At 38.9% G+C, this 14,894-nt stretch overlaps 1 protein-coding gene across 1 annotated transcript in view; it reads left to right on the plus strand.

Annotated features, from left to right (window-relative positions):
* Positions 1-14,894, plus strand: part of LOC137286904 (uncharacterized) — an 89,321-nt gene that overhangs the window by 38,114 nt on the left and 36,313 nt on the right. Inside the window, exons 11-13 of the mRNA XM_067818926.1 lie at positions 258-433; positions 10,174-10,302; positions 11,689-11,855. Coding sequence (XP_067675027.1) covers positions 258-433; positions 10,174-10,302; positions 11,689-11,855 — 472 coding nt within the window. The remainder of the gene's footprint in view (positions 1-257; positions 434-10,173; positions 10,303-11,688; positions 11,856-14,894) is intronic.

The raw sequence follows: 14,894 nt of genomic DNA on the forward strand, positions 1-14,894 counted from the left end.
GCATGTTGCTCATTGTTGTCCATGACATGCTGTATATTTGTGTGTGTGAAATGTTGTTCATTGTTGTCCATAGCATGTTGTTTGTTGCTGTGTATGGCATGTTGTTCATTGATGTCCATGACATGTTTGTTGCTGTGGACAACATGCTGTTCATTGGTATCCATCACAGGTTGTTTGTTGCTGTGTATGACATATTATTCATGGGTGTCCATGATATGATTGTTGCTGTGTATGACATGTTATTCATTACTGTTCAGGTATCAAAGCATCCGAAACGGACCTCGAGCGACTGAAGTGCCCGAAGTGTGACTTCCAGGGCTGCTACCCCCAGCAGTACCAAGACCACATTGCCCAGCACGGGGACGACATCCACAAGTGTAAATGCTGCAACTATCTCACCTTTGATAAAGATGACCTCCTCACACACTTCAGGGTAAGGAAATACAGTCACATCCCAACAGGTTAAATGTGATATTTGGGCACAGTACTTTCAATGTATACTTTTCCAATGAACCAGTCAGATTTCAAAGTGGTCACTTAAAGGCACAGGTTAAAACTACCACTTCAGAATTGATGGTTTAGAAAAAAGCCCTAGTCAACCAGTTGAAAATATATTAAGAGAAAAGTTCACAGCATACAAGCAATACTGACTGTTTACTTCTTTACTTGAGAAACATATTCTGTCTGTTTTATATTAACATCATCTAAACACTTCAACAAATATGTATATGTTGTGCTGCATTTGATGAAGGTGAGGGATAATACTCAAGGCTAGTATTCAAACTTGGCTAGTAGATTTTTATATTAACTAGGCATATTGAGTAGCATCTTTTTTTAATAAATGTCAATTTATGATTAGGGAAAGGAAGACAATAATGTATTGAAAATGGGAGACATTTATGCCCTTAACTGACCATCCCCTTGGAGGTGTTTGACAACATCAATATATCCAAGGCAAATCTCTATGTCTGTAGCTATATATGTTTGCATCTATACACATATGTTACCACAGGGAACTACCTCAGCATTAAGACAAAGAATATGTTGAGCCCAAACCTCTTTAGTTTTTCTATACAATGCATCATAAATAAATGCATAAACATGGCAATGAACTAATTTTTCGGCTCCCATGTGTATGAGGTGAGAGAAATTCCAGCTCAACTTCAGGGTGTTTTCTTTGAAGGCACATCCTGCTTGTGGTCACCTTTGTATAGGATGATTTGGAATGCACATGGGCTCACACAGCCATTTAGTGTTAGGCTGAAAGAGCGATGATTTGACCAAAAGATCAGAATTTTACTGAATTTTGATTCAATTTTAGTGAGTGAGGTTTTTTTTACGCTGCTTTTAGCAATATTCCAGTAATATCATGGCTGGGGACACCAGAAATGGGCTTCACTCATAGTATGCCTGTGGGGAGAGGAACGCAGGTCTTCAGTGTAACGAGTGGTCACGTGAACCTTTAGGCTACCCCACTGCCCCAATTTTGAGTTTGAAAATTTGCCATATGTTGATGGGACATGAACTATATATGGATGTAAACATATATAGTTTGAGACAACAAAGCCCATACAAAGAGACAACAATGGAAACAGAAAACAGTAAAGAGGCAGTGTCACTGCCTTGGTGATGTGAAGGTAATCACGGTCAAGGGAATGACCAATTAGGTTATATATTTCACTCATCATAATTAATGAAAGGGACAGAGTGGCAGGGACTTGGCTGACAAGTCAATGTACAATGTGTAGGTGGTGAGGATTAAGAGTGGAGATTAGCGTGATGTAAATAATTTCAGCTTAGTCATGCATGTCTTGGCTTCACAGATTTTGTCCTTTGGAATTATTTGGACAATGGTTGACCAGAATCAGTTGCTATGACAATGAATTGATCATTTGACGACTTAAATATCATGATCAGGTGATACTGACTGTGGACAGTTTAATCATGATAATATTTTTTAGACTACTTTTTCATTTATGAAACAGATTGATTCCAAACAACAGTGGTGCTTAGTTGTTAATTTCCTTCAGTCAGCAGATATCTGGATCTTGGTAGTCAACATAACTGTTTGGATAATGATTTTCATATTCACAGTCCATTTCACATTTTGTCACTTATATTTATATCTAGGGACCCAAAGTCTTAACACCAGGCTAACAATGAGTCTAGTTAGATTTTCATGTACTATTTCCAAGACAGATGTCATAGTTGAGGGTTTTACCTTGACTCACAAACATAGGGGTCCTGTGGACCTCAAATTATTAGTTGTAAGGATCCTTGTAGGCAAGAGAAGGGACCTGTGGAGGAACAATGAAGAACACAGTATTTTTTGATAATTTCTTTACAACCTGGAATGAATCATTGGTCATGTGAACTGATGGAAGAAAAGATGCATGTCATTGCTCTAAAAAAAATAAAGTCATGGGTGTGTTGCGGGAACAGTGAATAATAATGTGCGTCCCTCTGGACACATTGAATATTTTTTCGGTGTCCTTTGTGTACATTATGCGCACTGGACGCATATTAGAGCGCCGCATAAAACCCTGTCTGTGCCTTCTTTTTGGTCTGCCCAGTCTGTCTATCCCAGAAGTATTTTAAGAGTGTTCTAACAGGTAGGTGGCGCTATCACAGGAAGCGATGAGAGTCAGTGGCCCATGCTGTTAGCAGGGCCTGATTACCTGCTTTCAGTGTCTCCGGCTCTTAACTGCTAGGCTGAGAATAGGTGCAGGGTTATCTCCCTTATGTTAGAAGATCATTCATTAAGATACAGACCATCACCACTTGTCGTGGGTCAGCAGAGGTACATCTATTTCGGTGAGGGCGGGGGTGGTTGTAGGTTGAAAGAAGTGTTCCAATGCACGTATCGCACCGGTAGATTGCAACTCTAGTGCTCTTCCTTTGATTGAGGTTAAATATGAGTCTGGGGATTTGCCTTTCCTTGACACCTTCTTCCCTGACGGATAATAAATTGTATCTACTCCTTCTCCAGTTGATCCTGTGTGGCTATAATTGGAAAGAATACTGACGTGGGATGCAAAAAAGATTCAGACACTTCACAGCAATGCAAATTTGATTTTTTTGTGTGTCAGTTTGAAAATTGTATTTAGAATATTTTCTTGAGCATTGTTGAAACGTCACTGGTATATAACAAATCTATATATTCAAACCAAAATAAGGTAAAGTTAACATATATCATAATATGTATTAATAACCAAAAAATTAGATGTTCATTAACTTTTGAGAATATGAATATCAAACTTTCATGTCATTGCTTTGAGGGAGATGTTGATAACTGATTGGCATTTATACTGAAGATTTTCTTTCAAAATCATAGGTAAATTGTAATTTTTTCATTATTTTCTAACTCTTATCATTCATGAGATGAAAACAACACTTATTCACCAGCTAGTATTAACGTAATGGTTTGTTCTGTTTGAGAAGTGATACTGTTGGTTTTAGAACTGTGTCTGAGCACTATCTCTAAGCATATCAGAGATTGGCCTATCAGTAGCAGCCTGATACAGTTGTACACTGCAAACCAGTGACTTATTAACTTGTCATATTATTGTGAAGGATGTGTGTGGTAATCTGTAATTATCTGTTTCTGACTCACCGGAGATGCACTCGTACATCCCCTCCGCATCCACAGCCTGGCCACCACAAATATCTACCGCTGTGGCAAAGTTTAAATACTTCATACTCATCCACAATGCTATGTTTCCTGACCAGAACAAATAACCACCCATGAATGCCATAACTGTTTTAAGGTCATTTAAGCAGACAAAGGTCAAGGTCAAAGTTGTGGCTGAAACTTGGAACTGTGGTAATGTGTAACATCCAAGAAATGTACTTTTTATGATAAGAATCATCCTTTCAACCCTTCTACTTTGTAATCTTGTTTGGAATTGTATTCTAAATATATATCTTGAGTAATTAAAAGCATCATGCTACCAAAATATACTTTCATAAAATATCTATAACATAGTTTAACTCAGCCTGAAATATTCGTCATGTTTGTTGTTTTTTTATCTTGTTCCAACAAATATCTCTTTCAGCATCTCACGTTTGTGTATCACCTGTTAAAACAGGAGCTAAGATTACCTTAGTTAAACAATTTCTCTTTTTATGCTAGAAAATGTAGATTTGATAAAGCTGATCTGGCTGATAGATGCCCATTTGTCTCAAAATGTCTTCATTTCCGTACAGAGAAGGAAACACATCACTGTCAATTGCATGATCACAGTTCAGTACTGTGTTGACACTGTCAGTCTGGCATCAAGGGAACACAAAAAAAGGTGGGGAGGGGAGGGGTACCCTACTTGTTTCCGTTCCACTCACCACTGTCCATGCCAAAGCCTCGGGTTCGATTCTCCTCATGGATACAATGCATGAAGCTCATTTCTAGTATCCCCTACCGTGATATTGCTAGAACATTGCTAAAAGCGGCACAAAACTTACTCTCACTCACTGAGAAAGTGTAACAAAATGCGTCTGTAAATCCTGCTGCATGTAATAGCTTGAGCTGTAATGTCACCGATCTGATGAGAGCAGTATGTACTCTTTTACATGCCTTTGCTAACTGCTGACTCTCTTCAATCTGTTTGTGACTTGTGTGATACTGGATAGTGTGTGCAAAGTTTAAGCATTTGTAAATAATTAAACAAAGCAGATCTCTTGCAGACAGGCCTGACATGTTGATACACTGAATGTATTGGATAAAGCTGAGGTTCTCATTGACTTGCGACATTTAGTCTTAGGTTCTGTTTAAAATTATGATTTCCTGGTCAGTTTGGAAAAAAGTCGCTTGTTGAAAATGCTTCATCTGCTTTGAAACAGCTAAAATGGCAGAAGGGATTCCTGTGTTTAATACCAAAGTTGAAGCTCCTAGCTGTTCATTCACAACGCTTCTAGTCCTACAGTGGCAGTATTTTTATAACTGGTGTCACTGTTGGAATTTTCTCCCATTGTGTGAAGTGGGCTACTACTGGGTTGTTCAACTGTAGGAGACATCCGTTGTTACAGCTTGGAGCAGTGAGCTGCTGCTGGACCCCCCCACTTCCATCTCCACATTCCTGAGCATGCATCTGCTGTGTGTCATCTTCCTCCCACACCGCAACTCACATGGTGCACTGTGATGCACAGCAGCTGGCATGGTGATGCTGTGGGACATAGCGAGCTTGGACTGTATGAGATGGTGTGATAGACAACAGCCACACAGCTAATGTGACACTGTCATACTTAGCATGCATGCAGCTTGTGTGACACTGTCATACTGGACATGCATACTGGTCTTGTGACACTGTCATGCATGCAGGTCGTGTAACACTGTCATACTGGACATGCATACAGTTCTTGTGACACTGTCATACTTGTCATGCATGCAGGTCATGTGACACCATCATACTGAACATGCATACAGGTCTGGTGACACTGTCATACTTGGCATGCATGCAGATCTTGTGACACTGTCATATTTGGCATGCATGCAGGTCGTGTGGCACTGTCATACTGGACATGCATGCAGGTCTGGTGACACTGTGATACTTGGCATGCATGCAGGTCTTGTTAGACTGTCATACTTGACATGCATACAAGATTTGTGACACTGACATACTTGACTTGCATGCAGGTTGTGTGACACTATCATACTTGGTCTTGTGACTCTGTCATACTGCACATGCATACAGGTCTTGTGACACTGTCATACTGGACATGCATACAGGTCTTGTGACACTGTCATACTTGGCATGCATGCAGATCTTGTGACACTGTCATATTTGGCATGCATGCAGGTCGTGTGGCACTGTCATACTGGACATGCATACAGGTCTTGTGACACTGTGATACTTGGCATGCATGCAGATCTTGTGACACTGTTATACTTGGCATGCATGCAGGTCTTGTTAGACTGTCATACCTGACATGCAGACAAGTTTTGTGACACTCTCATACTTGTCATACATCCAGGTCTTGTGACACAGTCTTACTGGACATGCATACAAGTTTTGTGACACTGTCATACTTGGCATACATACAGGTTTTGTTACACTGTCATACTTAGCAAACATACAGCCCTTGTGCCCCTACGCTTACTGGCATCTGCTGGATGGATAAGACAACTGCTACAGGCAGCTTCAATAAGTACAGCACCATACAAGACTCATGCAGGCATTGGGAGATGATTCTAACATAAAACATGTCTGATACAGCTGGAAGCAAACCTTTCCTGGAATATCAGATTAAATGGCCACATCCACTGACTCGTGACTGACCTTGCCAAGGTCACAGCTGACTGAAATGGAAACCCTGTCAATAGTGGAATGGTAGAATACCTTCACTCCTCATGGCCCCTTACCAATACTTCCCTGTTGTTTCTACAAATGGTAAAAAAGTGGTAATTAAACAGAACTGAATATCTTCTACTTGTCCCATCATTGAATGCAGTAAATGCTTTTCAGATTCTTTACCAAATGTGTCTTTTTGTTGAAAGTTCAACCAGTAGAAATGAAGTGCAGTTGCACCATATAATATTCCATAAGCAGTTCATATGACTTATAAACAGAAACAACATGCTACAAATAATGAGTTTCTTCTTCATGGCTGTGGTGTGTGGGGGATTAATCAACTAAACAGATACAGATGGGTAGTTTTTGTCTCTCTCTGAAATCTAATGTTTTAATGCTTATATTATAGGTACACATACAGATTATTTGATTATTTCTAATTTTTCCATCAGCGAGATTTAAAAATACAAAACAAAAGTGGCATGTGTGCATTGTTTCTGAAACCAGCCCCCTCGTTTATGTTCACTTTTAGGTCATCAAACCATTGAAAAATATATCTTGTATTTTCCTATCGATAAATCAGTGAATTCATGTGGGAGTTTGAATGTAGTTGTTTCCTTGGTTTAAAAAGATTCCCCATCAATCATACAATAAGCCAGCATGCTTCAATCCTTGTCAATCGTCCCAGTTGAGTGTTTGTAATTAACCCATTTCTGTTATGTGTGAATGTGATTCATAAAATTGTTTGCACATGTACGTTCAATCATGAGCATTTCTACAGCAGCCAGCCCCGCCCCTCCAGTGATTTCTTTGAAGCTGTATATTCATCAACATATATGTTCCTAATTCCTGGGTCCTCCATTTCCCTGCTGATTGATGCTGTCATAAAACTGAAATTGACACACGAGAAATGTTTTGCTTAGTCTTTTTGCCCACATAAGCTTTGATACATGATTTCCTGTCAGTAATTTGCTTTCATACATAGATATTTGTTTTTGTGGATAGCTTGTCAAATTATTTGTCAAATCCTGCTTCATTTTTAGTATTGACACAGAAGTGTTTTTGTACCTGTCAATGTAATCAGGAAAACGGTCCAATGTTCTGGGTCTTTTTTGTGTTTACTTGTATTACTAAAATAAGGATTTGCTGGCTAAAATGGCTGTTGTGTTTGTTTCTTATGTACTTGGAACCAACAAAGAAGTGAAAGTTTGAAATACATGAAATAAACCTAGGCAGAGTCTGACTGTCAGATCATAAGCTGACCCAGAAAGATGCAGGTTAGAATTGTTTTTCAGCAACCCATGCTTGTCGTTAGAGGCGACTAACAGGATCAGATGGTCAGGCTCGCTGATTTGGTTGACACATCATTGTATCCCAGTTGCATAGATTGATGCTCATGCTGCTGATCACTGGATCATTTGGCTGCCAGTGCAGACTGCCACCATACAGATGGAATGTTATGATTACTAGATACCATTTAGAAAGTGGTCAAATGTAATTGCCATCACACAAAGGTGGCTAAGTGGGTTAGGTCTCTGTTAGGTGCCTGACGAATCCCATATGGGACTCAACTGAATAAGTACTCAAATTTGTGCTTTACTAAGAAAGTGTAATCCCAATTGGGAATATGTTACAGCTGGAATATTGCTGCGTGCGGCATAAAACTAAGCTCACTTGCTCACCATAGACAGGTGTTTACTGGCGCGATGACAGGGTTAAAACAGAAAGCATGCAAATATATACACACAATCCTGAAAGGTTTGTGGAACGCGGAGAGGTGAAAATGCCCCTTGATTTGGTATTATCTTGTAAGACAGTAAAGCAGAAAAGTACCTCAGTACAATGAAAAAATACCTGAAAAATCTTCATGATCCATAACATTTTATTGAGTATAGTCAAGCTATTATTATTATATACTGAACAGCAAAAGAAATTCAATTTTTGAAAAAAAGAAATCTAATAAATGTAAGCGTTCATTTTTATGTCTTTTATTTAAAAAATTGGCAAGAAGCTAGTTTGCGTTTCTTCTCCTGTTCAGTATATCTTTCATTATCTTAACATGGCTGATATAATGTAAAATATTATAATATAACACCAAATTGTTTATATTGGATCACTTTCTACAAATATTGGCAGCCAGAGAGATAAGGTGTTTTTGCTTTTAGCGTTTGTGGAATTATTGCAGCACTGTGTGCCTTATAAAGAGGAGGCTCTGGTATGTGATGGGAAATTGACAAGGCCGTTAGACTATGAGTAAGGCTTTTGGAATGACACTTAATTGTCACATATTCATTGAAAGTGACATCTTGTACCAGCTCATATCCTGTGGCTGTTTTTTTTTATTCTGCAGCATTACTGGGCTGGGTGCTGACATACTGGTTAATAAGCATGGGCAATGAACTATGTCAAGTTTATGATTTAATGGTACGCATTCCTGATTGTTTTATTGAGTTTTTTCTATAGCAGGTGCGCTCTGTAAAGCTCCAACACAGAGACCATTTAGCTGTTCTTCAAACTTTTGATTTTGATTGTGTTTCTGGTCCAAATGGGTTATTTTTTATATATGATGCGACAAGATAGGCTACAAGGATCAAGGATTGGATGCTGGTTTAAAATTCAGTAGGTATTTTTAATGGTAACATGGGTGAAACATGATGCTTTTCAACTGAAATGTTGGCTACTATTTACATGAGAGTTGCCCTGTATTTGTAGTTAGTGACATCACATGGAGGGGTGGTGGTTAGCCTAGTGGTTAAAGTGTTTGTCTGTCATGCCTATGACTGGGGTTTAATTCCCAACATGGTTACAGTGTGGTAAGCCGATTTATGATATTGCTGGAATATTGCTGCTAAAAGCAGCATAAAAACACATGTTAGATATAAGAAGCATCTTCATCGTAACAGTTTTGGTCCCTACTACTCTCCAGTGAATTTATGAGTGAGTGAGTGAGTGAGTTTAGTTTTACGCCGCACTCAGCAATATTTCGGCTATATTGTGGTGGTCTGTAAATAATCGAGTCTGAACCAGACAATCCAGTGATCAACAACATGAGCATTGATCTGAGCAATTGGGAACCTATGACATGTGTCAACCAAGTCAGCAAGCCTGACCACCTGATCCCATTAGTCACCTCTTACAACAAGTACAGTCACCTTTTATGGCAAGCATGGGTTGCTGAAGGCCTATTCTACCTCGGGACCTTCATGGGTCTCCAGTGAATGTATAATGTTTGGACCTTACCTCAGGACGTCAGTGGTGACAGACAGCTGTCAAAATTGAGAAAAGTCAAATAACACCTGTAACCCTCATGCGGATGATTGTAAAGGTTGAGTTATAGTTATCAAAAAGTATTTTTCATTATTTTACTAAATGCAGTGATAAATCAGACAATATATGTTATTGTTGATGTGCAAAGTGTAGTCTCATTAAACCAACTTGCGTTACACCTGGTTAGAACCAAAAGAGGACAAGGAAGGATAGTAGCTTTTATAACAGTGGAAGTGATCAGATCTTATCAAAACGAGAATCAGACTTGTAACAATCACCAGTCTTAGCAGTCAGTGTGTTCTTGACATTGTCCAAGGTCAACAGTGCGCATTTGTCCACATACAGCATTACTCATCAACCATCTGAATTCTGAGCTTAATTGTGCAGTTGCATACCATTGTTTCAGTGATAGAAAATTGATGAAATCTTCTGGGACGCTTTGAGAGTATATATATGATTTTGAGCGATATTGTTATGTCTTGTTGCTAACAATGATTCCCCATCTTTCCAGATAATGAAGGTCAAGTTCAGTGAAGAATTCACGTACACGTGTCAGTTCCATGTTTTGGTAGTGGTGGTAATCACTGATTTTGTTCTGACATTTTGAACCTTCTACCAACAGGACACACATCCACGGTGTATCTGCAGCATCTGCGACTTCATGGCGGAACATGCCTACATCATCAAGCGACACATGATGCGACACAATGCTCAAGGCTGCACCTGTGATCTCTGTGGCAAGGTCTACAAGGTCAGATAACTCATTATATGTAAAGGGGAAATAACCATTGTAAGAAAGAAAAGTGTGATAACTCTCCTTATCCATAAAGGAGAGATAATTCTCTGAATATGTAAAGGGGACATAACTCTCCTATTACATAAAGGGGACATAGCTCTCCTAATGCAACAAGAGGATATAACTCTCTAAATAAATGAAAGTGGACATAACGCCCCTAATGCATAAAGGATACACAACTCTCTCGGTACACTAGGTGGTTTCTAAAATACATTTCCAACACTCAAGATATCCATGTTCATTTGTTTTGCCAGTGGCAGTGGCATTGAGAACATCCTGCATCCACACTCACACTATATTTATGTAGAATTAAACATTACATTATTATTTTTGGTCATTCCCATTCAGCAGCTGGGAACCATAATGTCTTCACTTGAAAAATAGTTGTCATGGCCTAAAGCTTTGATCAAGGAACATGTCAGAAGTTCGAAATCTATTTTCCTCAGAAGTGATTGAGATAAAGTATGAACACTGACTACTTATGACATGGTCCCCTCAAGGTGACTGACAGAGATTGATGACTGAGACAGGCACAGGTATGATATTGTCAGCTTTACCTGTCAATATGGTCATTACTGTCACAGGTATTTCATTATCTGGGCATCAGTCCAGGAGCTAAAATAAATTTGTGAATGTCACATGGTGGCCAGAATATAGCAAAAATTCCTTACACAGTGTCCTGAAATAGATCTGCTTCGTTTAATTCAGGTGGCAATGTTGATTAATTGTTGTATTCTCCAGTCAGTCAGTGTTCACTCTGGATTAGGGCCAGAATAGGTATCTGTTTGTCAGAGAAGGCTCTGTGGTTATTGTGTCTGATCTTGGCATGCATGGTGTTCTTCATGCAAAATGTCAGAGGTTTTTCTGGCCCAGGACAAGCTAACTTTGCTGGCACATTGTTTACTAGCTTAAAATAACATTGACTTACCAGCTCAATGAAAAAATGCAACTGGAAGATATGGATGAAATGTGACCTGCAGTTGTGGTATTTTTTTTCTTGAAAAACATGGAGAGGTTATATCATTAGAGAAAAAAATGTAAAAATATTTGTTATGTTTTGTTGTTGATTTTGAGGATGATTGTAAAAATATGTTTTAAGTAATTATTCAGGTTTCGGTTCAACAAAGTCCATTAAATCTTCAGCTTCTAGGTCAATATTATGTTATATTACCATAGCAGTTAGGGGTGAATCTTTGTTTCCACTCAGTTAGGGGTGAATCTTTGTTTCCACTCACTCACTCACTCACTCACTCACTCACTCACTCACTCACTCACTCACTCACTCACTCACTCACTCACTCACTGTGTTGGAGATTTAATTGCATCATTCCCATGTTTCAGGATCAGTACATCCTGAAGATGCATATCAAGATGGTCCATATGCCAGCAGAGGTGTTGTTTGAATGCACAGTATGCTCAAAGAAGTTTACACGGAAAGCTCACCTCAAACGCCATTTACGAATACATGACCCCGAAAAGCCGTTCAAGTGTCCCCATTGCGAATATAGGTCAGTAATTTCAGATGCTGACTCAGCATTTAATGACAGATAACTGTCATATGATTATCTATTTATAATTGACTGAGGATGGGATGCCTGTCTGTCCTCTGTCACCTGTCTGGACAGGAGGACATCAGAACCCCAGACTTGTGTCATTATTGGCATTGTAGTTAAAGCGTTTACTTATCATACCGAAGACCTGGGTTTGATTCCCCACATGGGTACAATGTATGAAGCCCATTTCTGGTATCCCCAGCAGTGATATTGCTGAAATATTGCAGAAGCCATTATAACTAAAGTCACTCACATATGAAGTAAATCCCCAATATCCCATGCTCGTGTCCCCATGGAGAGACCCCTATATTTTTGTCTGTTTGTGGATTCCGGTTCAATATAAGTCACTGTTTTGTTCAGGGTTTAATATTTGCCATGAGTAGTTAACAACTTAAGCATCCATAGGCTGATCAGTTGATCCGAAATCCGTGTAGATTCTCTCTATTGTTTGAGTCAGGCATGAGGCCAATGTAGGAGCCTTGTCATTCATGAACCATGTATTTAAGTATGTGTTGTAATCGCATACCAAAGTTATTAGAATGGCCGAGTTTGCCATTTGTGATTAGAGAGGGTACAATTAATTGAGAATGTATAGACACAAAAAGTACCTCTTTGACAGCTGAAACTGCCTGAGTCATACTTGATTGATGGCTGACCTAAGGTTAGAATTCTTTTCATTACGCCATTATTAATGAAAGCAACCCAAAGCACATATATAACTGTCGCTCGTGTTGGAATAAAAAGAGCTCATCATTTGACATTCAATTTACGATTGTTATATGGGGTTTGTTGCACTCATTCAGGTCTTACTCACAGTATCTGCATTTGTCTGTGTTTGACATCCTGGGCTAATCTGAGGTTTTCTACTGAATCTAGACACTTTAAAACGTGACCGAGTGAGTTTAGTTTTAACCCATGTTTAGCAATATTCCAACACAATCACAGCAAAATCACTGAATATTGGCTTCACACATTGTGCCCATGTGGGGACTCGAACCCCCAGTGTTGGGCGTGACGAGTGAATGCTTCAATCGCAATTCTACAACACCGCCCTTTTTATATTGTAAAGTTATCCCTTCATGGTCATGAGAAGGAGACCTTTGGGGTTTTTGGGGGGCACAATTTGTGAAGTTTTTGCTGTGGGGTCATGAAAAGAATATTTTTTTTTTTGCATAATTGTTAAGTTTCACTATAAGGTGATAGAGAAGGATACCTTTGTTTCCTTGCAGAATTTGTTTTAGTTTTTAGCTTTAGAGTCACAAATAGGTCCCCTTTATATCTTGCAGAATTTTAAAATTTTGCTTGTAATGGTTGGGTGAGGTCTGGTTTGGGTTGATTGTTTATACTAAGTATAAGGGTGCTGTCTTGAGGATATCACAACTGGGTGATGTGGCTGAGGATGTGGTTTGGTCCTCTTTGTTGAAGATTTTACTTGTCATGCTGGAGATGCTGATTTACCTGACTAAAGCCCATTTCTGGTGTCAGCCACCATGTTGTATCTGGAATCTTGATAAAAGCAGCAAAAATCCATAGTCAATCCGGCTGTCATTTGGTTTAATTTATCTTTATCAACACCTTTCTTTTGTCTCTTTGACTCTCTTTTTGACTTTAATCTGTTTTGCTGTACTTTCTTTTCGGTCATTGAGTCTTTCTGTTCTCTCCTGCTGCTCATGACACTCCATGACAAATAGGACATGTATAATGTCAATTCATTCATGAAACATGAAAGTCATGAATAATCATGTTTTAACTCTGAAGGTAGCTGAAACTTTATGCAATATTTCAAAAGAAATTGTGCCTATGTGTGACATATAGGAGTGCATAGGCGGATATGCTTCTCACTTTTATTTCTGAGATCAAAGGAAAGAATTTTTATTTTGTTTGAAACTGCTGTAAAATGGGCAGGCTCTATGTTTTTTAATATCACTTTAAGCTTCGGGATGACAAATGTATGCATTTGCATTTGTTCATTCACAATATGTATATTTTGCACATGTCGCAAATAGCGTCTTAAATTCATCTAAATGAAAGTTCATGTGAAGGTTATAATATATTCTTTCATGTATGGAGGTTAGTCTAATTTCAATCCAACCTTCAGGTTGTAATGGTTTTTTTTTTCATAGTAATTTCTTACCCAGCTATGACATGAAGATGAAACAGTTTTTTTTGTATTGTTACTTTTCATCTCAACCTGTTTGTTTAAGGCTGTTAGAACAACTAGAGAAAGAAAAGCTTGGATGAGGTACAGAGCCTTGTAAATAAATTTGACTGAACAGGGATGTGTATGTTAGATCTATAGCACTGTAGTTCTGTCCTTCTAGGGATGTGTATGTCAGAACTAAAGCACTGTCGTTCTGTCCTTCTAGGGATGTGTATGTCTGTTGGATTGTATCGTCTGTCTGTCCTTCTTCTGATGTGCATGTCTGTTGGATTGTATGGTCTGTCCTTCTGCTGATGTGCATGTCTGTTGGATTGTATGGTCTGTTTGTGATTCTACTGATGTGTATGTCTGTTGGATTGTTTGGTCTGTCTGTCCTTCTACTGATGTGCATGTCTGTTGGATTGTATGGTCTGTCCTTCTACCAATGTGTATGTCTGTTGGATTGTATGGTCTGTCTGTCCTTCTACCAATGTGTATGTATGATGGATTGCATGGTATGTCTGTCCTTCTAAAGATGTGCATGTCTGTTGGATTGTATGGTCTGTTTGTCCATCTAAAGATGTGTATGTCTATTGGATTGTACTCTCTTTTTTGTCCTTCTACTGGGGTGGATGTCTGTAGGATTGTATTGTCAGTTTGTCTATCAGGGAATGTTTATGTCTGTCAGATTGTATGGTCTGTCTGTCCTACCAATGTGTATGTCTGTTGGATTGTATGGTCTGTCTGTCCTTCTACCAATGTGTATGTCTGTTGGATTGTATGGTCTGTCTGTCCTTCTACCAATGTGTATGCCTGTCGGATTGTATGGTCTGTCTGTCCTTCTACCAATGTGT

Source organism: Haliotis asinina, chromosome 6 (assembly GCF_037392515.1).
Source record: "Haliotis asinina isolate JCU_RB_2024 chromosome 6, JCU_Hal_asi_v2, whole genome shotgun sequence".
In the NCBI taxonomy this organism is placed as follows: Eukaryota; Metazoa; Mollusca; class Gastropoda; order Lepetellida; family Haliotidae; genus Haliotis; species Haliotis asinina.